Genomic DNA, 15,736 nt, shown 5'->3' on the forward strand with positions numbered 1-15,736 from the left:
AGTCTCAAAAAAGAGATTATGCCAAACATTATCTTACCTTGTCTTGGCTAGGTAAGGTCTGAGTTCTGGTAAAAGTGTCTCCTCCATTAATACTGATCAGTTCAGCATCTACAGGTGGGAACGGGGCGGGGAAAACCACTACGTCACTCTTCAGTGTGTCTGAGCTGAAACACACGTCATACTGCTGAGTAGCTTTAGAGTAAGACCAGCTCCCGTCAGGGTGGGTGGTGATCATCGGGGCGCTGTACCTGCTGAAACCACCGTCTGTCCTGTGGCATCTGACAGCTATTAGACTGATCAGACTCAGCAGAAAGACGACCGACACCGACACGATGGCGATCAGCAGATACAGGTTCAGATCCGAGAAGCTGTCCTCCTTTAGAGGCACGTTTCTGAACTGAGTCTGGATGTCAGCTGTGCTTTCAACCACCACCACATCAATAGACACAGTAGCTGACAGAGAAGGCTCTCCGTTATCAGAAACCAGCACCACCAAGGGGTGACTCTTCAGGTCGTTGTCGCTCATCCTCCTCTTAGTCCTGATCTCCCCGGTGCTGGTTCCGATCCTGAACAGGTTGTTTCCTTTGGGCTCCGTCAGGTGATAAGAAAGCAGCGCATTGTATCCAGAATCTGCGTCCACAGCCCTGATCTTTGCTACAAAGTACCCTGCTTCAGCAGAATAGGGGATGGTCTCACTGTTAACAGAACCCAGCTCAGAATAAGGAGCCAGAATTGTTGGATTGTTGTCATTTTCATCCAGGATTAAAACGTTAACAGTCACGTTGCTGCTGAGTGGAGGAACACCAGAGTCTGTGGCCTGAACTTTAAACTGAAATTTTTTTAGCTCCTCGTAGTTAAAAGACTGCAGGCTGATGATGTCTCCAGTCTCTGAGTTGATGTTCACCAGAGATGATGAAGCTGTTTTCTCACTTTGTAAAAACGAGTAGCTGACCTGACAGTTGTTCCCAACATCAGCATCAACTGCAGACACAGTTTTAATAACCGCACCTACTGGACTGTTTTCTCTTACATAAACATTAATTACTGGTTCCGGGAATCGGGGCGGGTTGTCATTCACGTCAGAAACCTGAACATTAAATGTGTTTGAGCTGGAGAGAGATGGAGTCCCTTCATCAGATGCCATTATAGTAACATTGTATTCAGACACATTCTCTCTATCAAGCGGCCCATTAACCACTAACGAGTAATAATTTTTATAATTGGTTTCCAGTTTAAACGGGCTTTCATTTACAATAACAGCCGTCACTGCTCCGTTTCTGCCTCCATCTTTGTCCAGCACCGACACAAGGGCTACAGCTGTTCCTACAGGTGCGTCCTCTTTCACCGTGTTTAGTAGTGACGTCACGGTGATCTCAGGGGCGTTATCGTTCAAATCAACCACCTCTACTAAAACTTTACAGTGAGCGGACATTGGAGGCTGTCCTTTGTCACTGGCCTGAGCGTGGATCTCAAACGCAGGATTCTCTTCATAATCGATGTTACCTTTAACCATAATCGCTCCTGTTAGCGAGTCAATCTGAAACAGATCTAAAATTTGATCCTGACCTCTTTTCCTCAGGGAATATTCTACCTCACTGTTTGAACCCTCATCTGCGTCTGTCGCATTCAAAATAATTATTCTCGTTCCTACATCTACGTTTTCAGGAATCTGAATCTTATATAAAGATTTACCGAAAACAGGGTGGTTATCATTAATATCTAAAACTGTAATAACTATCTTTGATGTGCCTGACTTTGGTGGATTTCCTCCGTCCTCTGCAGTCAGCGTGAGCTCAATGACGGAGTATGTCTCCCGATCTAACGACTTCATCAGCACCAGCTCGGCAGACGCACCGTCTCCTCCTTTGTTTATTTCCAACAAAAAATAATCGTTTTTACTCAGCTTGTACGTATTAACACCGTTCTGCCCAACATCTAAATCTGATGCTTCTATTAGCCCGAATTTTACTCCCGGTAAAGTATTTTCAGGCACATCAATCGACTGATATTGCTCCGAGAAAACTGGCGCGTTGTCGTTTATGTCTCTTACAGTTATTTCTATCCGGTAAAGCTTCATCGGGTTGCTCAACACGGCTTCTATATTCACAGTACATGTTTTGGATTTGGCACAAAGCTCCTCTCGGTCTAATCCTTCTTTCACATACAGAACGCCCGTTTTCAAATTGACATCAAAATACGTCCTTTTTGACGCACCTACGATCTGAAACATGCGTGACTCCAAATCATGGATATTAATATCCAAATCCTTCGCAACATTTCCAACTGAAGTCCCTGGGATCGCCTCCTCTGAGATGGAATATGAGAGCTGAGCAGAAGCAGATTCCCATCCGCAGCGTAGCAGCACAAACAAAACGCAAAGCGAGAAACGGCCCAGTTCTCTTGGTAAATCCATGATTTCATCCAGCCGAAGAATGCTCAGGTTTTAACTCAGCGTCGCTAATCAAACAGATTTTACTAAAAATACCAAATCCAGTATTTATCTTTTTTTATAGGCTAAATACATGTCCAGTTTGTCTCCAGTGCTGTGTCTCATCTTAACAAAGAGTAGAAAAAACGCTCCACCCTCTGAATCTGAGGAGTCCGCTCTTGTGTCTAATAAAACCTAAATGTAACGGTCTTAAGTGTCACCATGTGGTGTTGTACATGAACTGCAATTATGTTCTAACTTGAAATAAATACCAAGCTATAGACTAACACAGAACTTTATAAAACGTATTTAAAATAACCTTAATATTATATTATAATGACCTTCATTTTATATTAAATTATATTATGATATGATATTTTATTACATTAAATTACATTGTGTTGTATCACAATAAGTTCTATTCTATAGTCATATATAATATAATATAATATGATGAAATAATATTATATTATATTATATCATTAGCTTTACACCTGTAATTATTTACTATGTGAATAAAATAAAAAATATATATTTTCCCAGCAACGCCAGATAAATTATCAGCTGCTGATTGAAAGGAAAATTAACTTCTAACAGTGAAACACTTTTCTGCATCATGGACAACACCATAGCCTCCAAAGACCATTGACTATAAGTAAAACTGCCAAAAATGTAATTTCTTTGTGCAGAAATACGATTTACATGTGAACCTAAATAAAAAAACAAACACTTCGAAATGCAATGTGTAAAAATTAAAAAAATGCGAAACAGCCTTTAACATGCTAAAAATCTACCTAGGATCAGTTGTGTCATGTCGAATTGACGGTGTCGTTTAATTATCTTACCTTGTCTTTGTTAGGTAAGGTCTGAGTTCTGGTAAAAGTGTCTCCTCCATTAATACTGATCAGTTCAGCATCTACAGGCGGGAACGGGAAGGGGAAAACCACTACGTCACTCTTCAGTGTGTCTGAGCTGAAACACACGTCATACTGCTGAGTAGCTTTAGAGTAAGACCAGCTCCCGTCAGGGTGGGTGGTGATCATCGGGGTGCTGTACCTGCTGAAACCACCGTCTGTCCTGTGGCATCTGACAGCTATTAGACTGATCAGACTCAGCAGAAAGACGACCGACACCGACACGATGGCGACCAGCAGATACAGGTTCAGATCCGAGAAGCTGTCCTCCTTTAGAGGCACGTTTCTGAACTGAGTCTGGATGTCAGCTGTGCTTTCAACCACCACCACATCAATAGACACAGTAGCTGACAGAGAAGGCTCTCCGTTATCAGAAACCAGCACCACCAAGGGGTGACTCTTCAGGTCGTTGTCGCTCATCCTCCTCTTAGTCCTGATCTCCCCGGTGCTGGTTCCGATCCTGAACAGGTTGTTTCCTTTGGGCTCCGTCAGGTGATAAGAAAGCAGCGCATTGTATCCAGAATCTGCGTCCACAGCCCTGATCTTTGCTACAAAGTACCCTGCTTCAGCAGAATAGGGGATGGTCTCACTGTTAACAGAACCCAGCTCAGAATAAGGAGCCAGAATTGTTGGATTGTTGTCATTTTCATCCAGGATTAAAACGTTAACAGTCACGTTGCTGCTGAGTGGAGGAACACCAGAGTCTGTGGCCTGAACTTTAAACTGAAATGTTTTTAGCTCCTCGTAGTTAAAAGTCTGCAGGCTGATGATGTCTCCAGTCTCTGAGTTGATGTTCACCAGAGATGATGAAGCTGTTTTCTCACTTTGTAAAAACGAGTAGCTGACCTGACAGTTGTTCCCAACATCAGCATCAACAGCAGACACAGTTTTAATAACCGCACCTACTGGACTGTTTTCTCTTACATAAACATTAATTACTGGTTCCGGGAATCGGGGCGGGTTGTCATTCACGTCAGAAACCTGAACATTAAATGTGTTTGAGCTGGAGAGAGATGGAGTCCCTTCATCAGATGCCATTATAGTAACATTGTATTCAGACACATTCTCTCTATCAAGCGGCCCATTAACCACTAACGAGTAATAATTTTTATAATTGGTTTCCAGTTTAAACGGGCTTTCATTTACAATAACAGCCGTCACTGCTCCGTTTCTGCCTCCATCTTTGTCCAGCACCGACACAAGGGCTACAGCTGTTCCTACAGGTGCGTCCTCTTTCACCGTGTTTAGTAGTGACGTCACGGTGATCTCAGGGGCGTTATCATTCAAATCAACCACCTCTACTAAAACTTTACAGTGAGCGGACATTGGAGGCTGTCCTTTGTCACTGGCCTGAGCGTGGATCTCAAACGCAGGATTCTCTTCATAATCGATGTTACCTTTAACCATAATCGCTCCTGTTAGCGAGTCAATCTGAAACAGATCTAAAATGAGATCTTGGCCTTTTCCTCTTAAAGAATATTCTACTTCTGCATTTATTCCGTTATCTGCGTCTACTGCAGTTAAAACAATGACTGTGTGCCCCACAGATAGATTCTCAGTTATGCTGGCTTTGTATAAAGAATTACTAAAAACCGGAGCATTGTCATTATTGTCTAAAACATTTATTATAATTTGTGATGTGCCTGACTTTGGCGGGTTTCCACCATCAACTGCAGTCAGTGTGAGCCTAATGATGGGTTGTTTTTCCCGGTCTAAAGCCTTTTGGAGCACAAGCTCAGCAGACACACTGTCTCTTCCTTTGTGGATGTCTATAGCAAAGTAATCATTTGGACTCAGCTTGTATGTGCTAACGCCATTCTTCCCGACATCCAGATCCGACGCTCCTATAATACCAAATTTCCCCCCTGGTGAAATACTTTCCGCTATATTAATAGTCTGTAATTTCTCAGGAAAAAATGGGGCGTTATCATTTACATCAAGGATAATTATTTCCAAACGGTACAGCTTTAGCGGGCTGTTCATCACGGCCTCGACATTAACAGTGCATTTTGTAGCCTTTGCACAAAGCTCCTCTCGATCGATTCGTTCACTGACATAAAGACTTCCTGTTTTCAGATTTGTGTCGAAATATTGTCTCTTTGATCCGCTAACGAGCTGAAACATCCGCGCTTCTAAATCCTGCACGTTTATGTTCAGATCTTTGGCGAGATTTCCCACAGAGGTCCCTGGACTTGCCTCTTCCGAAATAGAATAAGAGAGCTGCCCACATACCAGCTTCCAGCAGCAATCCAAAATACAAACGAGCAAATAATATCCACAAGCTCCGCGTTTCCTTTGCATCGGCATCGTGTTATGCACTTATTAAAAAAAATTACAAGACATCCATTATTCCTCGACAGGTCCACGCTTTTGAGAACGAGTAAAATGAAATAGTCTCCTAGAGAAGACAAAGAACCCTGTCTTCTTCCTCACAACGACTCTTTGTAACAAAGACCTGAGCAAAATCATCCTTTATATCTGGGAGGGGCGTTCAGAAACATTTTGTCCATCAATATGTGACGGTCTATAATGTCCTCACGTGGACGTGAGTAGTAACTGCACTCGGAAAGAGCACAAAGAAAATCCTTAGATATGAGCTGCTGCTCTTCATAGGAAAATAAACCTTATAAAAATTAACAAAAAAATATTAATGATATTATTTAATATTAATCATCATCATCATCATCATCATCATCATCATCATCATCATCATCATCATCATATAAGAAGAGTAATAATAATATTTATATTAATATAATAATAATAATAATAATAATAATAATAATAATAATAATAATAATAATAATAATAATAATAATAATAATAATAATAATAACAATAATAAATTACGACTATTACTCTCTGAGCAAATGTATCCATAGCCGCTCTGATAGAACCAACAACATCTACAGGAAGTTATTTGGTGTAGTCTAGTGGTAACATCGTGTCACTTAAATCTTGCTTTCCCCTCTGTTGATGTTGGTTCGACACTCGGTGGGGTCGGCTGCAATCTATTTAGCCAGCTGAAACATTTAATTTGTTTATATTTTAGTTGTAATGTTTATTTTCTGCAAAATATTTATGTCTCTAAAAGTTCTTTGAATTTGGTCGTTCCTGAACAGCATTTTAGTTGAAACTCTGCTCACAAATGGACTCACACTGGCTAAATAAACGAATAAATAGAAAAACAAACACATTAGTCATTATATTACGGTATACCAATAAATGGTTAAAAACATAGTACTGGCAAGTGTAGCTAGGAAAGAAGAAAAAAGTTTGCACCATTACAGGGAGGCGAACCTGCGCAAAACTACATAAGCTGCTGCAAAACCACTTCACCACTACATCTGACACCGAGCTAGTGGCGTCACATGTGATTGTGCCATTCAGTGCGTTTTTTTAGATCGGATGTATGATTTTTCGGCGGTGTCTCAGTAGAAGTCATTTCAGGGATTATTTGTCAGAAAATTCACAGAATATCCAGATTTGAGAACGAAGACCAGACCCGCTTCAGAGGAGAGGACCAAATTGAAGCCGAGATGGGAGGAAAATGTGTGAACGAGGCCAAAAATGGCTTTGGCGTGTTTCTTATGAGGAAATGACAATATAACATTATCAAAAGTTCCAAAAGTTAGATTTTTAATTATATGGAACCTTTACAAAAACGGTTGAGTTAACTTCTCAACTCAGTCCTCAATCTTGCATTTTAGATGATATAACACCCTCTTTGGTTCCAGAATACTATCAAGTCTGACAACTGGAAGGAATTGGACTGACTCTGATGGAATGGGTGGGGCTGACTCTGGTGCAGCTCCGCCTTTGTGGTTCTGCAGCGAGCACCACTTGGCTAATCTTGGTTTATGAGGTGAGGAGTTTTGAGTAGAACTGTTGCTCTTCCATTTCCAGTGGCAGTGAATCCTTAGGAGTTGTGTGCTAATTTATCTTTTTCTGACATGACAATAAGGAAACTTTAAAAATTGCTCAAAATGGCTAGTGACCAAATTTTGACAGATCATTCATACACACATTGGATTTGTCTTTAGAAGCACTAGAAACCCACAAGGCAAGAAAACAATGACGCAAAGATTAAGAGATGTGAAATGTGATCCTGTTAAAAACCATTAATACAACACTTTAACAGATATTGCATTTCAAAAATAATGTTAATCTTACCTTTTCTTTGTTAGGTAAGGTCTGAGTTCTGGTAAAAGTGTCTCCTCCATTAATACTGATCAGTTCAGCATCTACAGGTGGGAACGGGGCGGGGAAAACCACTACGTCACTCTTCAGTGTGTCTGAGCTGAAACACACGTCATACTGCTGAGTAGCTTTAGAGTAAGACCAGCTCCCGTCAGGGTGGGTGGTGATCATCGGGGTGCTGTACCTGCTGAAACCACCGTCTGTCCTGTGGCATCTGACAGCTATTAGACTGATCAGACTCAGCAGAAAGACGACCGACACCGACACGATGGCGATCAGCAGATACAGGTTCAGATCCGAGAAGCTGTCCTCCTTTAGAGGCACGTTTCTGAACTGAGTCTGGATGTCAGCTGTGCTTTCAACCACCACCACATCAATAGACACAGTAGCTGACAGAGAAGGCTCTCCGTTATCAGAAACCAGCACCACCAAGGGGTGACTCTTCAGGTCGTTGTCGCTCATCCTCCTCTTAGTCCTGATCTCCCCGGTGCTGGTTCCGATCCTGAACAGGTTGTTTCCTTTGGGCTCCGTCAGGTGATAAGAAAGCAGCGCATTGTATCCAGAATCTGCGTCCACAGCCCTGATCTTTGCTACAAAGTACCCTGCTTCAGCAGGATAGGGGATGGTCTCACTGTTAACAGAACCCAGCTCAGAATAAGGAGCCAGAATTGTTGGATTGTTGTCATTTTCATCCAGGATTAAAACGTTAACAGTCACGTTGCTGCTGAGTGGAGGAACACCAGAGTCTGTGGCCTGAACTTTAAACTGAAATGTTTTTAGCTCCTCGTAGTTAAAAGACTGCAGGCTGATGATGTCTCCAGTCTCTGAGTTGATGTTTATAATTGATGACAGCAGGTTTCTGTTCTCATGTAAAAGTGAATAACTAATCTGACCATTCTGGTCAGCGTCTGCATCCTCTGCTGACACTGTTTTAATTACTGCTCCTGTTGGAGCATTTTCTTTAATACAAATATTTATGATGTTTTCTGTAAAAACAGGTTTGTTGTCATTTACGTCAGAGACCTGGACATGAATGACACTGGTGCTGAAGAGAGGGGGGGTGCCCTCATCTGTAGCAGTGATGCTGATATTATACTGAGATGATGTTTCCCTGTCCAGAGGACCGTCCACAACTAATGAATAATAATTCTTATAATTCAAATCTAGCTTAAATGGAACATGATTAGACATTTTACAGTTGACCATGCCATTTTTACCACTGTCTTTATCAAATACTGAAACGAGAGCAACAGCAGTGCCAATAGATGCATCTTCTTTCACTGAGTTTACCAGAGATGTGACTGAGATCTCAGGAGCATTGTCATTCATGTCTAAGACTTCAATCAGTAATTTAGCATGTGAGGTGAGAGGAGAGGAAGCTCCATCACTGGCCTGAACTCGAATCTCAAAAACATTATTTTCCTCAAAGTCAATATTTCTTTTATTTGTAACAACCCCTGTTATTTTATCGATAGCAAACAGTTCAGTTTGTTTTCCGCGACCTATTTTATTAAATGAATAAAATACTTTCCCATTTTGTCCCTCATCTAAATCAGTAGCATTTATTTGTATTATTGGTGTGCCTACCTTTGCATTCTCATACACCCTGGCTTTGTATAATGTCTGACTGAAAACAGGTGAATTGTCATTATTATCCAGCACATTCACTAATATGGTCATAGAGCCAGACTTAGCTGGTGTTCCCCCATCAACAGCAGTCAGTATGAGTTGAACCACAGATTGTTTCTCTCTGTCCAAAACTCTCTGAAGAACCAGTTCCGGTGTTATAGTCTCTCCTTTGTGAGTGATCAGAGAGAAATGTTCATTTTGACTGAGCTTGTAGGCATTAACAGCATTTTTACCCACGTCTAAATCCTCCGCAGCATTCAGGGGGATTTTTTCCCCCGCTGCTGTGTTCTCGCTCACGTTAATTGACTGGACCGTACTGAGAAATGACGGAGAGTTATCATTAACATCCAATATTGTGATTTCAAATCTGTAAAGCTTTAGAGGATTATTAATTACAGCTTCTACGTTAAGTGAACATTTGGCCCCTTCGCTGCAGAGCTCCTCCCGATCTATCCTCTCGTTAACAAAGAGCGCACCAGTCTTTAGATTTACCTCGAAATACTTTGTCTTTGATCCGGCAACGATCTGAAACATTCGAGATTCAAGCTCCTGGACATGAAGATTGAGATCTCTTGCAATATTTCCGACAACCGTCCCCCGATTGACCTCTTCTGAGACGGAATAAGAGACTTGTCCTGAGACCGTTTCCCAAAAACAATCCAACAGCACGACGGCGAGATAAATCCACAAAGATCTCCATCCTCCAGGAAAATGCGCCATTGCGCATATACACCAAAAATATCTGACTAAATAATTTCCAAAAATCACAAGTTTGAAGTGAAAATATAAAATAGGCGAAGCAGAAATGAGTGATCTTGGTGCTCTGCTCTCCTTCTCCTCAAACCTTTTGTCTGTTTGAAAATGTATGTTCTTCATGGGAGGAGCCGGGATCGACATGTGGTGAAAAAATATGTAATGGTCTACACCGTCCTCATGTGGACATAATCAAGCGGTACAATAATTTAAAATAAATTACATATCAAAAACGTCCATTAAAGTAAAGTGATCGTCTATCTCTTTTAAAATGATCATAAAACATCTATTATTCACATGTTCATTTAATAGGATTATTGATTGCTGTCTAAATTTACTGTAATTGCCATTTTCAGTTATAGTCTGGGGTTTTAACAGTTTTCTGAGAAACATGCCGCTTAACAATTAACAGCCCCATTAGAAACGATACTTTTATATCAAATTTTAGAGAGCAGTAAGTGATTACATGTTGATTTAAGTGATTCTATATTGTTTTGTAATCGTTTATGCTTAGTTTCTATTGGAAAAAAAACATTTCACAACAGTTGAATGAAAAAATAAAATAAAAGACGTGTGAAAAACGAAAATCTCCCATTTCCAGGTGTTTCGTTAGTTCTAGTATTTTACTGATAAAAGTTCAATGGCTGATGTAGGACTAGAAGTAACTTTCAGCACCACGAACAGCGAAAAACCTTCTAGGCACCAGGGGCGGCGTTAGACCCGGCTACTTGGGCTGAAGCCCCGGATGTTTCATGATAAGCCCCGGATCTAAATCGCGGAAGTAACATGCAGTACCAAAGGCACAGACTTGGAATACTATTAAAGAAATAGTTGAACAAACTAATGAATGATTTCAGTTTCACAACTACAGACAATTTTGGAAACGTGTGTACATTGTCATCTAAAGAAATTGTTTAAAATAACTAAATATATAAGAAGTGCTTGATATTTTTCTGCCATAGTTTTTGTTTAACTGATTCTGCCAAGCAAAGTGGGTTAATATCGTTAATTGACAAATATAATATGGGAAGTCAAGCCTCGTTAAAAACAATGTATCTAAAAAATTGTTAATAGTTTCAAATGAATAAATCCATGGTTATGAATAAAGTGTCCACAAAAATAAATTGGAAAATTTTAAGCAAAAAATATAAATATTTACGCGGTGACCTCTAAACTGCTTCAGCATTTTTGATAGGATAAACGAACAATAAACAAACAGACAAAAAAAGAGCCCCCAAAACAAATTGTGTGACATTATAGACTTAAAAAAGGGCTTTAGGATATGCTTATTTCACAAATGAGAGTTTCAAACAGGATTTGAGCAAGCCATCGCAGATGTTAACTATGTTGTGTAAAACAAAGGGAGTCTCAAAAAAGAGATTATGCCAAACATTATCTTACCTTGTCTTGGCTAGGTAAGGTCTGAGTTCTGGTAAAAGTGTCTCCTCCATTAATACTGATCAGTTCAGCATCTACAGGCGGGAACGGGGCGGGGAAAACCACTACGTCACTCTTCAGTGTGTCTGAACTGAAACACACGTCATACTGCTGAGTAGCTTTAGAGTAAGACCAGCTCCCGTCAGGGTGGGTGGTGATCATCGGGGCGCTGTACCTGCTGAAACCACCGTCTGTCCTGTGGCATCTGACAGCTATTAGACTGATCAGACACAGCAGAAAGACGACCGACACCGACACGATGGCGATCAACAGATACAGGTTCAGATCCGAGAAGCTGTCCTCCTTTAGAGGCACGTTTCTGAACTGAGTCTGGATGTCAGCTGTGCTTTCAACCACCACCACATCAATAGACACAGTAGCTGACAGAGAAGGCTCTCCGTTATCAGAAACCAGCACCACCAAGGGGTGACTCTTCAGGTCGTTGTCGCTCATCCTCCTCTTAGTCCTGATCTCCCCGGTGCTGGTTCCGATCCTGAACAGGTTGTTTCCTTTGGGCTCCGTCAGGTGGTAAGAAAGCAGCGCATTGTATCCAGAATCTGCGTCCACAGCCCTGATCTTTGCTACAAAGTATCCTGCTTCAGCAGAATAGGGGATGGTCTCACTGTTAACAGAACCCAGCTCAGAATAAGGAGCCAGAATTGTTGGATTGTTGTCATTTTCATCCAGGATTAAAACGTTAACAGTCACGTTGCTGCTGAGTGGAGGAACACCAGAGTCTGTGGCCTGAACTTTAAACTGAAATGTTTTTAGCTCCTCGTAGTTAAAAGACTGCAGGCTGATGATGTCTCCAGTTTCTGAGTTGATGTTCACCAGAGATGATGAAGCTGTTTTCTCACTTTGTAAAAACGAGTAGCTGACCTGACAGTTGTTCCCAACATCAGCATCAACAGCAGACACAGTTTTAATAACCGCACCTACTGGACTGTTTTCTCTTACGTAAACATTAATTACTGGTTCCGGGAATCGGGGCGGGTTGTCATTCACGTCAGAAACCTGAACATTAAATGTGTTTGAGCTGGATAGAGATGGAGTCCCTTCATCAGATGCCATTATAGTAACATTGTATTCAGACACATTCTCTCTATCAAGCGGCCCATTAACCACTAACGAGTAATAATTTTTATAATTGGTTTCCAGTGTAAACGGGCTTTCATTTACAATAACAGCCGTCACTGCTCCGTTTCTGCCTCCATCTTTGTCCAGCACCGACACAAGGGCTACAGCTGTTCCTACAGGTGCGTCCTCTTTCACCGTGTTTAGTAGTGACGTCACGGTGATCTCAGGGGCGTTATCGTTCAAATCAACCACCTCTACTAAAACTTTACAGTGAGCGGACATTGGAGGCTGTCCTTTGTCACTGGCCTGAGCGTGGATCTCAAACGCAGGATTCTCTTCATAATCGATGTTACCTTTAACCATAATCGCTCCTGTTAGCGAGTCAATCTGAAACAGATCTAAAATTTGATCCTGACCTCTTTTCCTCAGGGAATATTCTACCTCACTGTTTGAACCCTCATCTGCGTCTGTCGCATTCAAAATAATTATTCTCGTTCCTACATCTACGTTTTCAGGAATCTGAATCTTATATAAAGATTTACCGAAAACAGGGTGGTTATCATTAATATCTAAAACTGTAATAACTATCTTTGATGTGCCTGACTTTGGCGGATTTCCTCCGTCCTCTGCAGTCAGCGTGAGCTCAATGACGGAGTATGTCTCCCGATCTAACGACTTCATCAGCACCAGCTCGGCAGACGCACCGTCTCCTCCTTTGTGTATTTCCAACAAAAAATAATCGTTTTTACTCAGCTTGTACGTATTAACACCGTTCTGCCCAACATCTAAATCTGATGCTTCTATTAGCCCGAATTTTACTCCCGGTAAAGTATTTTCAGGCACATCAATCGACTGATATTGCTCCGAGAAAACTGGCGCGTTGTCGTTTATGTCTCTTACAGTTATTTCTATCCGGTAAAGCTTCATCGGGTTGCTCAACACGGCTTCTATATTAACAGTACATGTTTTGGATTTGGCACAAAGCTCCTCTCGGTCTAATCCTTCTTTCACATACAGAACGCCCGTTTTCAAATTGACATCAAAATACGTCCTTTTTGACGCACCTACGATCTGAAACATGCGTGACTCCAAATCATGGATATTAATATCCAAATCCTTCGCAACATTTCCAACTGAAGTCCCTGGGATCGCCTCCTCTGAGATGGAATATGAGAGCTGAGCAGAAGCAGATTCCCATCCGCAGCGTAGCAGCACAAACAAAACGCAAAGCGAGAAACGGCCCAGTTCTCTTGGTAAATCCATGATTTCATCCAGCCGAAGAATGCTTGGATTTTAACTCAGCGTCGCTAATCAAACAGATTTTACTAAAAAATACCAAATCCAGTATTTATCTTTTTTAAAGGCTAAATACATGTCCAGTTTGTCTCCAGTGCTGTGTCTCATCTTAACAAAGAGTAGAAAAAACGCTCCACCCTCTGAATCTGAGGAGTCCGCTCTTGTGTCTAATAAAACCTAAATGTAACGGTCTTAAGTGTCACCATGTGGTGTTGTACATGAACTGCAATTATGTTCTAACTTGAAATAAATACCAAGCTATAGACTAACACAGAACTTTATAAAACGTATTTAAAATAACCTTAATATTATATTATAATGACCTTCATTTTATATTAAATTATATTATGATATGATATTTTATTACATTAAATTACATTGTGTTGTATCACAATAAGTTCTATTCTATAGTCATATATAATATAATATAATATGATGTAATAATATTATATTATATTATATCATTAGCTTTACACCTGTAATTATTTACTATGTGAATAAAATAAAAAATATATATTTTCCCAGCAACGCCAGATAAATTATCAGCTGCTGATTGAAAGGAAAATTAACTTCTAACAGTGAAACACTTTTCTGCATCATGGACAACACCATAGCCTCCAAAGACCATTGACTATAAGTAAAACTGCCAAAAATGTAATTTCTTTGTGCAGAAATACGATTTACATGTGAACCTAAATAAAAAAACAAACACTTCGAAATGCAATGTGTAAAAATTAAAAAAATGCGAAACAGCCTTTAACATGCTAAAAATCTACCTAGGATCAGTTGTGTCATGTCGAATTGACGGTGTCGTTTAATTATCTTACCTTGTCTTTGTTAGGTAAGGTCTGAGTTCTGGTAAAAGTGTCTCCTCCATTAATACTGATCAGTTCAGCATCTACAGGCGGGAACGGGGCGGGGAAAACCACTACGTCACTCTTCAGTGTGTCTGAGCTGAAACACACGTCATACTGCTGAGTAGCTTTAGAGTAAGACCAGCTCCCGTCAGGGTGGGTGGTGATCATCGGGGCGCTGTACCTGCTGAAACCACCGTCTGTCCTGTGGCATCTGACAGCTATTAGACTGATCAGACTCAGCAGAAAGACGACCGACACCGACACGATGGCGATCAGCAGATACAGGTTCAGATCCGAGAAGCTGTCCTCCTTTAGAGGCACGTTTCTGAACTGAGTCTGGATGTCAGCTGTGCTTTCAACCACCACCACATCAATAGACACAGTAGCTGACAGAGAAGGCTCTCCGTTATCAGAAACCAGCACCACCAAGGGGTGACTCTTCAGGTCGTTGTCGCTCATCCTCCTCTTAGTCCTGATCTCCCCGGTGCTGGTTCCGATCCTGAACAGGTTGTTTCCTTTGGGCTCCGTCAGGTGATAAGAAAGCAGCGCATTGTATCCAGAATCTGCGTCCACAGCCCTGATCTTTGCTACAAAGTACCCTGCTTCAGCAGAATAGGGGATGGTCTCACTGTTAACAGAACCCAGCTCAGAATAAGGAGCCATAATTGTTGGATTGTTGTCATTTTCATCCAGGATTAAAACGTTAACAGTCACGTTGCTGCTTAGTGGAGGAACACCAGAGTCTGTGGCCTGAACTTTAAACTGAAATGTTTTTAGCTCCTCGTAGTTAAAAGACTGCAGGCTGATGATGTCTCCAGTCTCTGAGTTGATGTTCACCAGGGTAGATAACGGTAAGTTAGAATTATTTTGTAAAACGGAATAACTAATTTTGCTGTTCTGATTGCTGTCAGCATCATTTGCAGTGACTGATTTAAGCACAGCTCCCACTTCGCTGTTTTCCTTTACATACACATTAATGACATCATCAGAGAAGACTGGTGGGTTATCATTAACATCTGAAACATTTATAATAAAAACACTTGTGCTGTCAAGTGGTTGAGTTCCTTTATCAGTAGCTTCTATGGCAATGCTGTATTTAGATAGAGTTTCTCGGTCTAGGGGACCGTCAACTAACAATGAATAAT

At 41.0% G+C, this 15,736-nt stretch overlaps 5 protein-coding genes across 10 annotated transcripts in view; all 5 read right to left on the reverse strand.

Annotated features, from left to right (window-relative positions):
• LOC107395889 (protocadherin 2 alpha c) overlaps positions 1 to 15,736 on the reverse strand; it is a 171,913-nt gene that overhangs the window by 89,279 nt on the left and 66,898 nt on the right. Inside the window, exon 1 of one of the 6 annotated variants that reach the window (XM_070551809.1) lies at positions 38 to 2,541. The exons of the other annotated variants lie outside the window; for them this stretch is intronic. Within the exon in view, the coding sequence (XP_070407910.1) occupies positions 38 to 2,413 (2,376 nt within the window). The 5' untranslated portion in view covers positions 2,414 to 2,541. Of the gene's footprint in view, positions 1 to 37; positions 2,542 to 15,736 lie in introns of those variants that run through there. 6 annotated transcript variants of the gene reach the window in all.
• On the reverse strand, positions 3,049 to 5,975 carry LOC139070152 (protocadherin alpha-8-like). The gene has a single exon (XM_070551864.1). The coding sequence runs from the start codon at positions 5,647 to 5,649 to the stop codon at positions 3,265 to 3,267; it is 2,385 nt and encodes a 794-aa protein (XP_070407965.1). The 5' UTR covers positions 5,650 to 5,975; the 3' UTR covers positions 3,049 to 3,264.
• LOC139070135 (protocadherin alpha-8-like) lies at positions 6,223 to 10,068 on the reverse strand. The gene has a single exon (XM_070551824.1). The coding sequence runs from the start codon at positions 10,066 to 10,068 to the stop codon at positions 7,477 to 7,479; it is 2,592 nt and encodes an 863-aa protein (XP_070407925.1). The 3' UTR covers positions 6,223 to 7,476.
• Positions 11,306 to 14,116, reverse strand: LOC107373856 (protocadherin alpha-8). The gene has a single exon (XM_070551868.1). It carries the CDS (start codon positions 13,699 to 13,701, stop codon positions 11,317 to 11,319), a length of 2,385 nt encoding a protein of 794 aa, XP_070407969.1. The 5' UTR covers positions 13,702 to 14,116; the 3' UTR covers positions 11,306 to 11,316.
• LOC107373858 (protocadherin alpha-8) overlaps positions 14,310 to 15,736 on the reverse strand; it is a 2,962-nt gene continuing 1,535 nt past the window's right edge. The window contains exon 1 of the mRNA XM_015941998.3: positions 14,310 to 15,736. This exon is cut by the window's right edge and continues 1,535 nt beyond it. Within this exon, the coding sequence (XP_015797484.3) occupies positions 14,553 to 15,736 (1,184 nt within the window). The 3' untranslated portion in view covers positions 14,310 to 14,552.

Source organism: Nothobranchius furzeri, chromosome 1 (genome assembly GCF_043380555.1).
Source record: "Nothobranchius furzeri strain GRZ-AD chromosome 1, NfurGRZ-RIMD1, whole genome shotgun sequence".
In the NCBI taxonomy this organism is placed as follows: domain Eukaryota; kingdom Metazoa; phylum Chordata; class Actinopteri; order Cyprinodontiformes; family Nothobranchiidae; genus Nothobranchius; species Nothobranchius furzeri.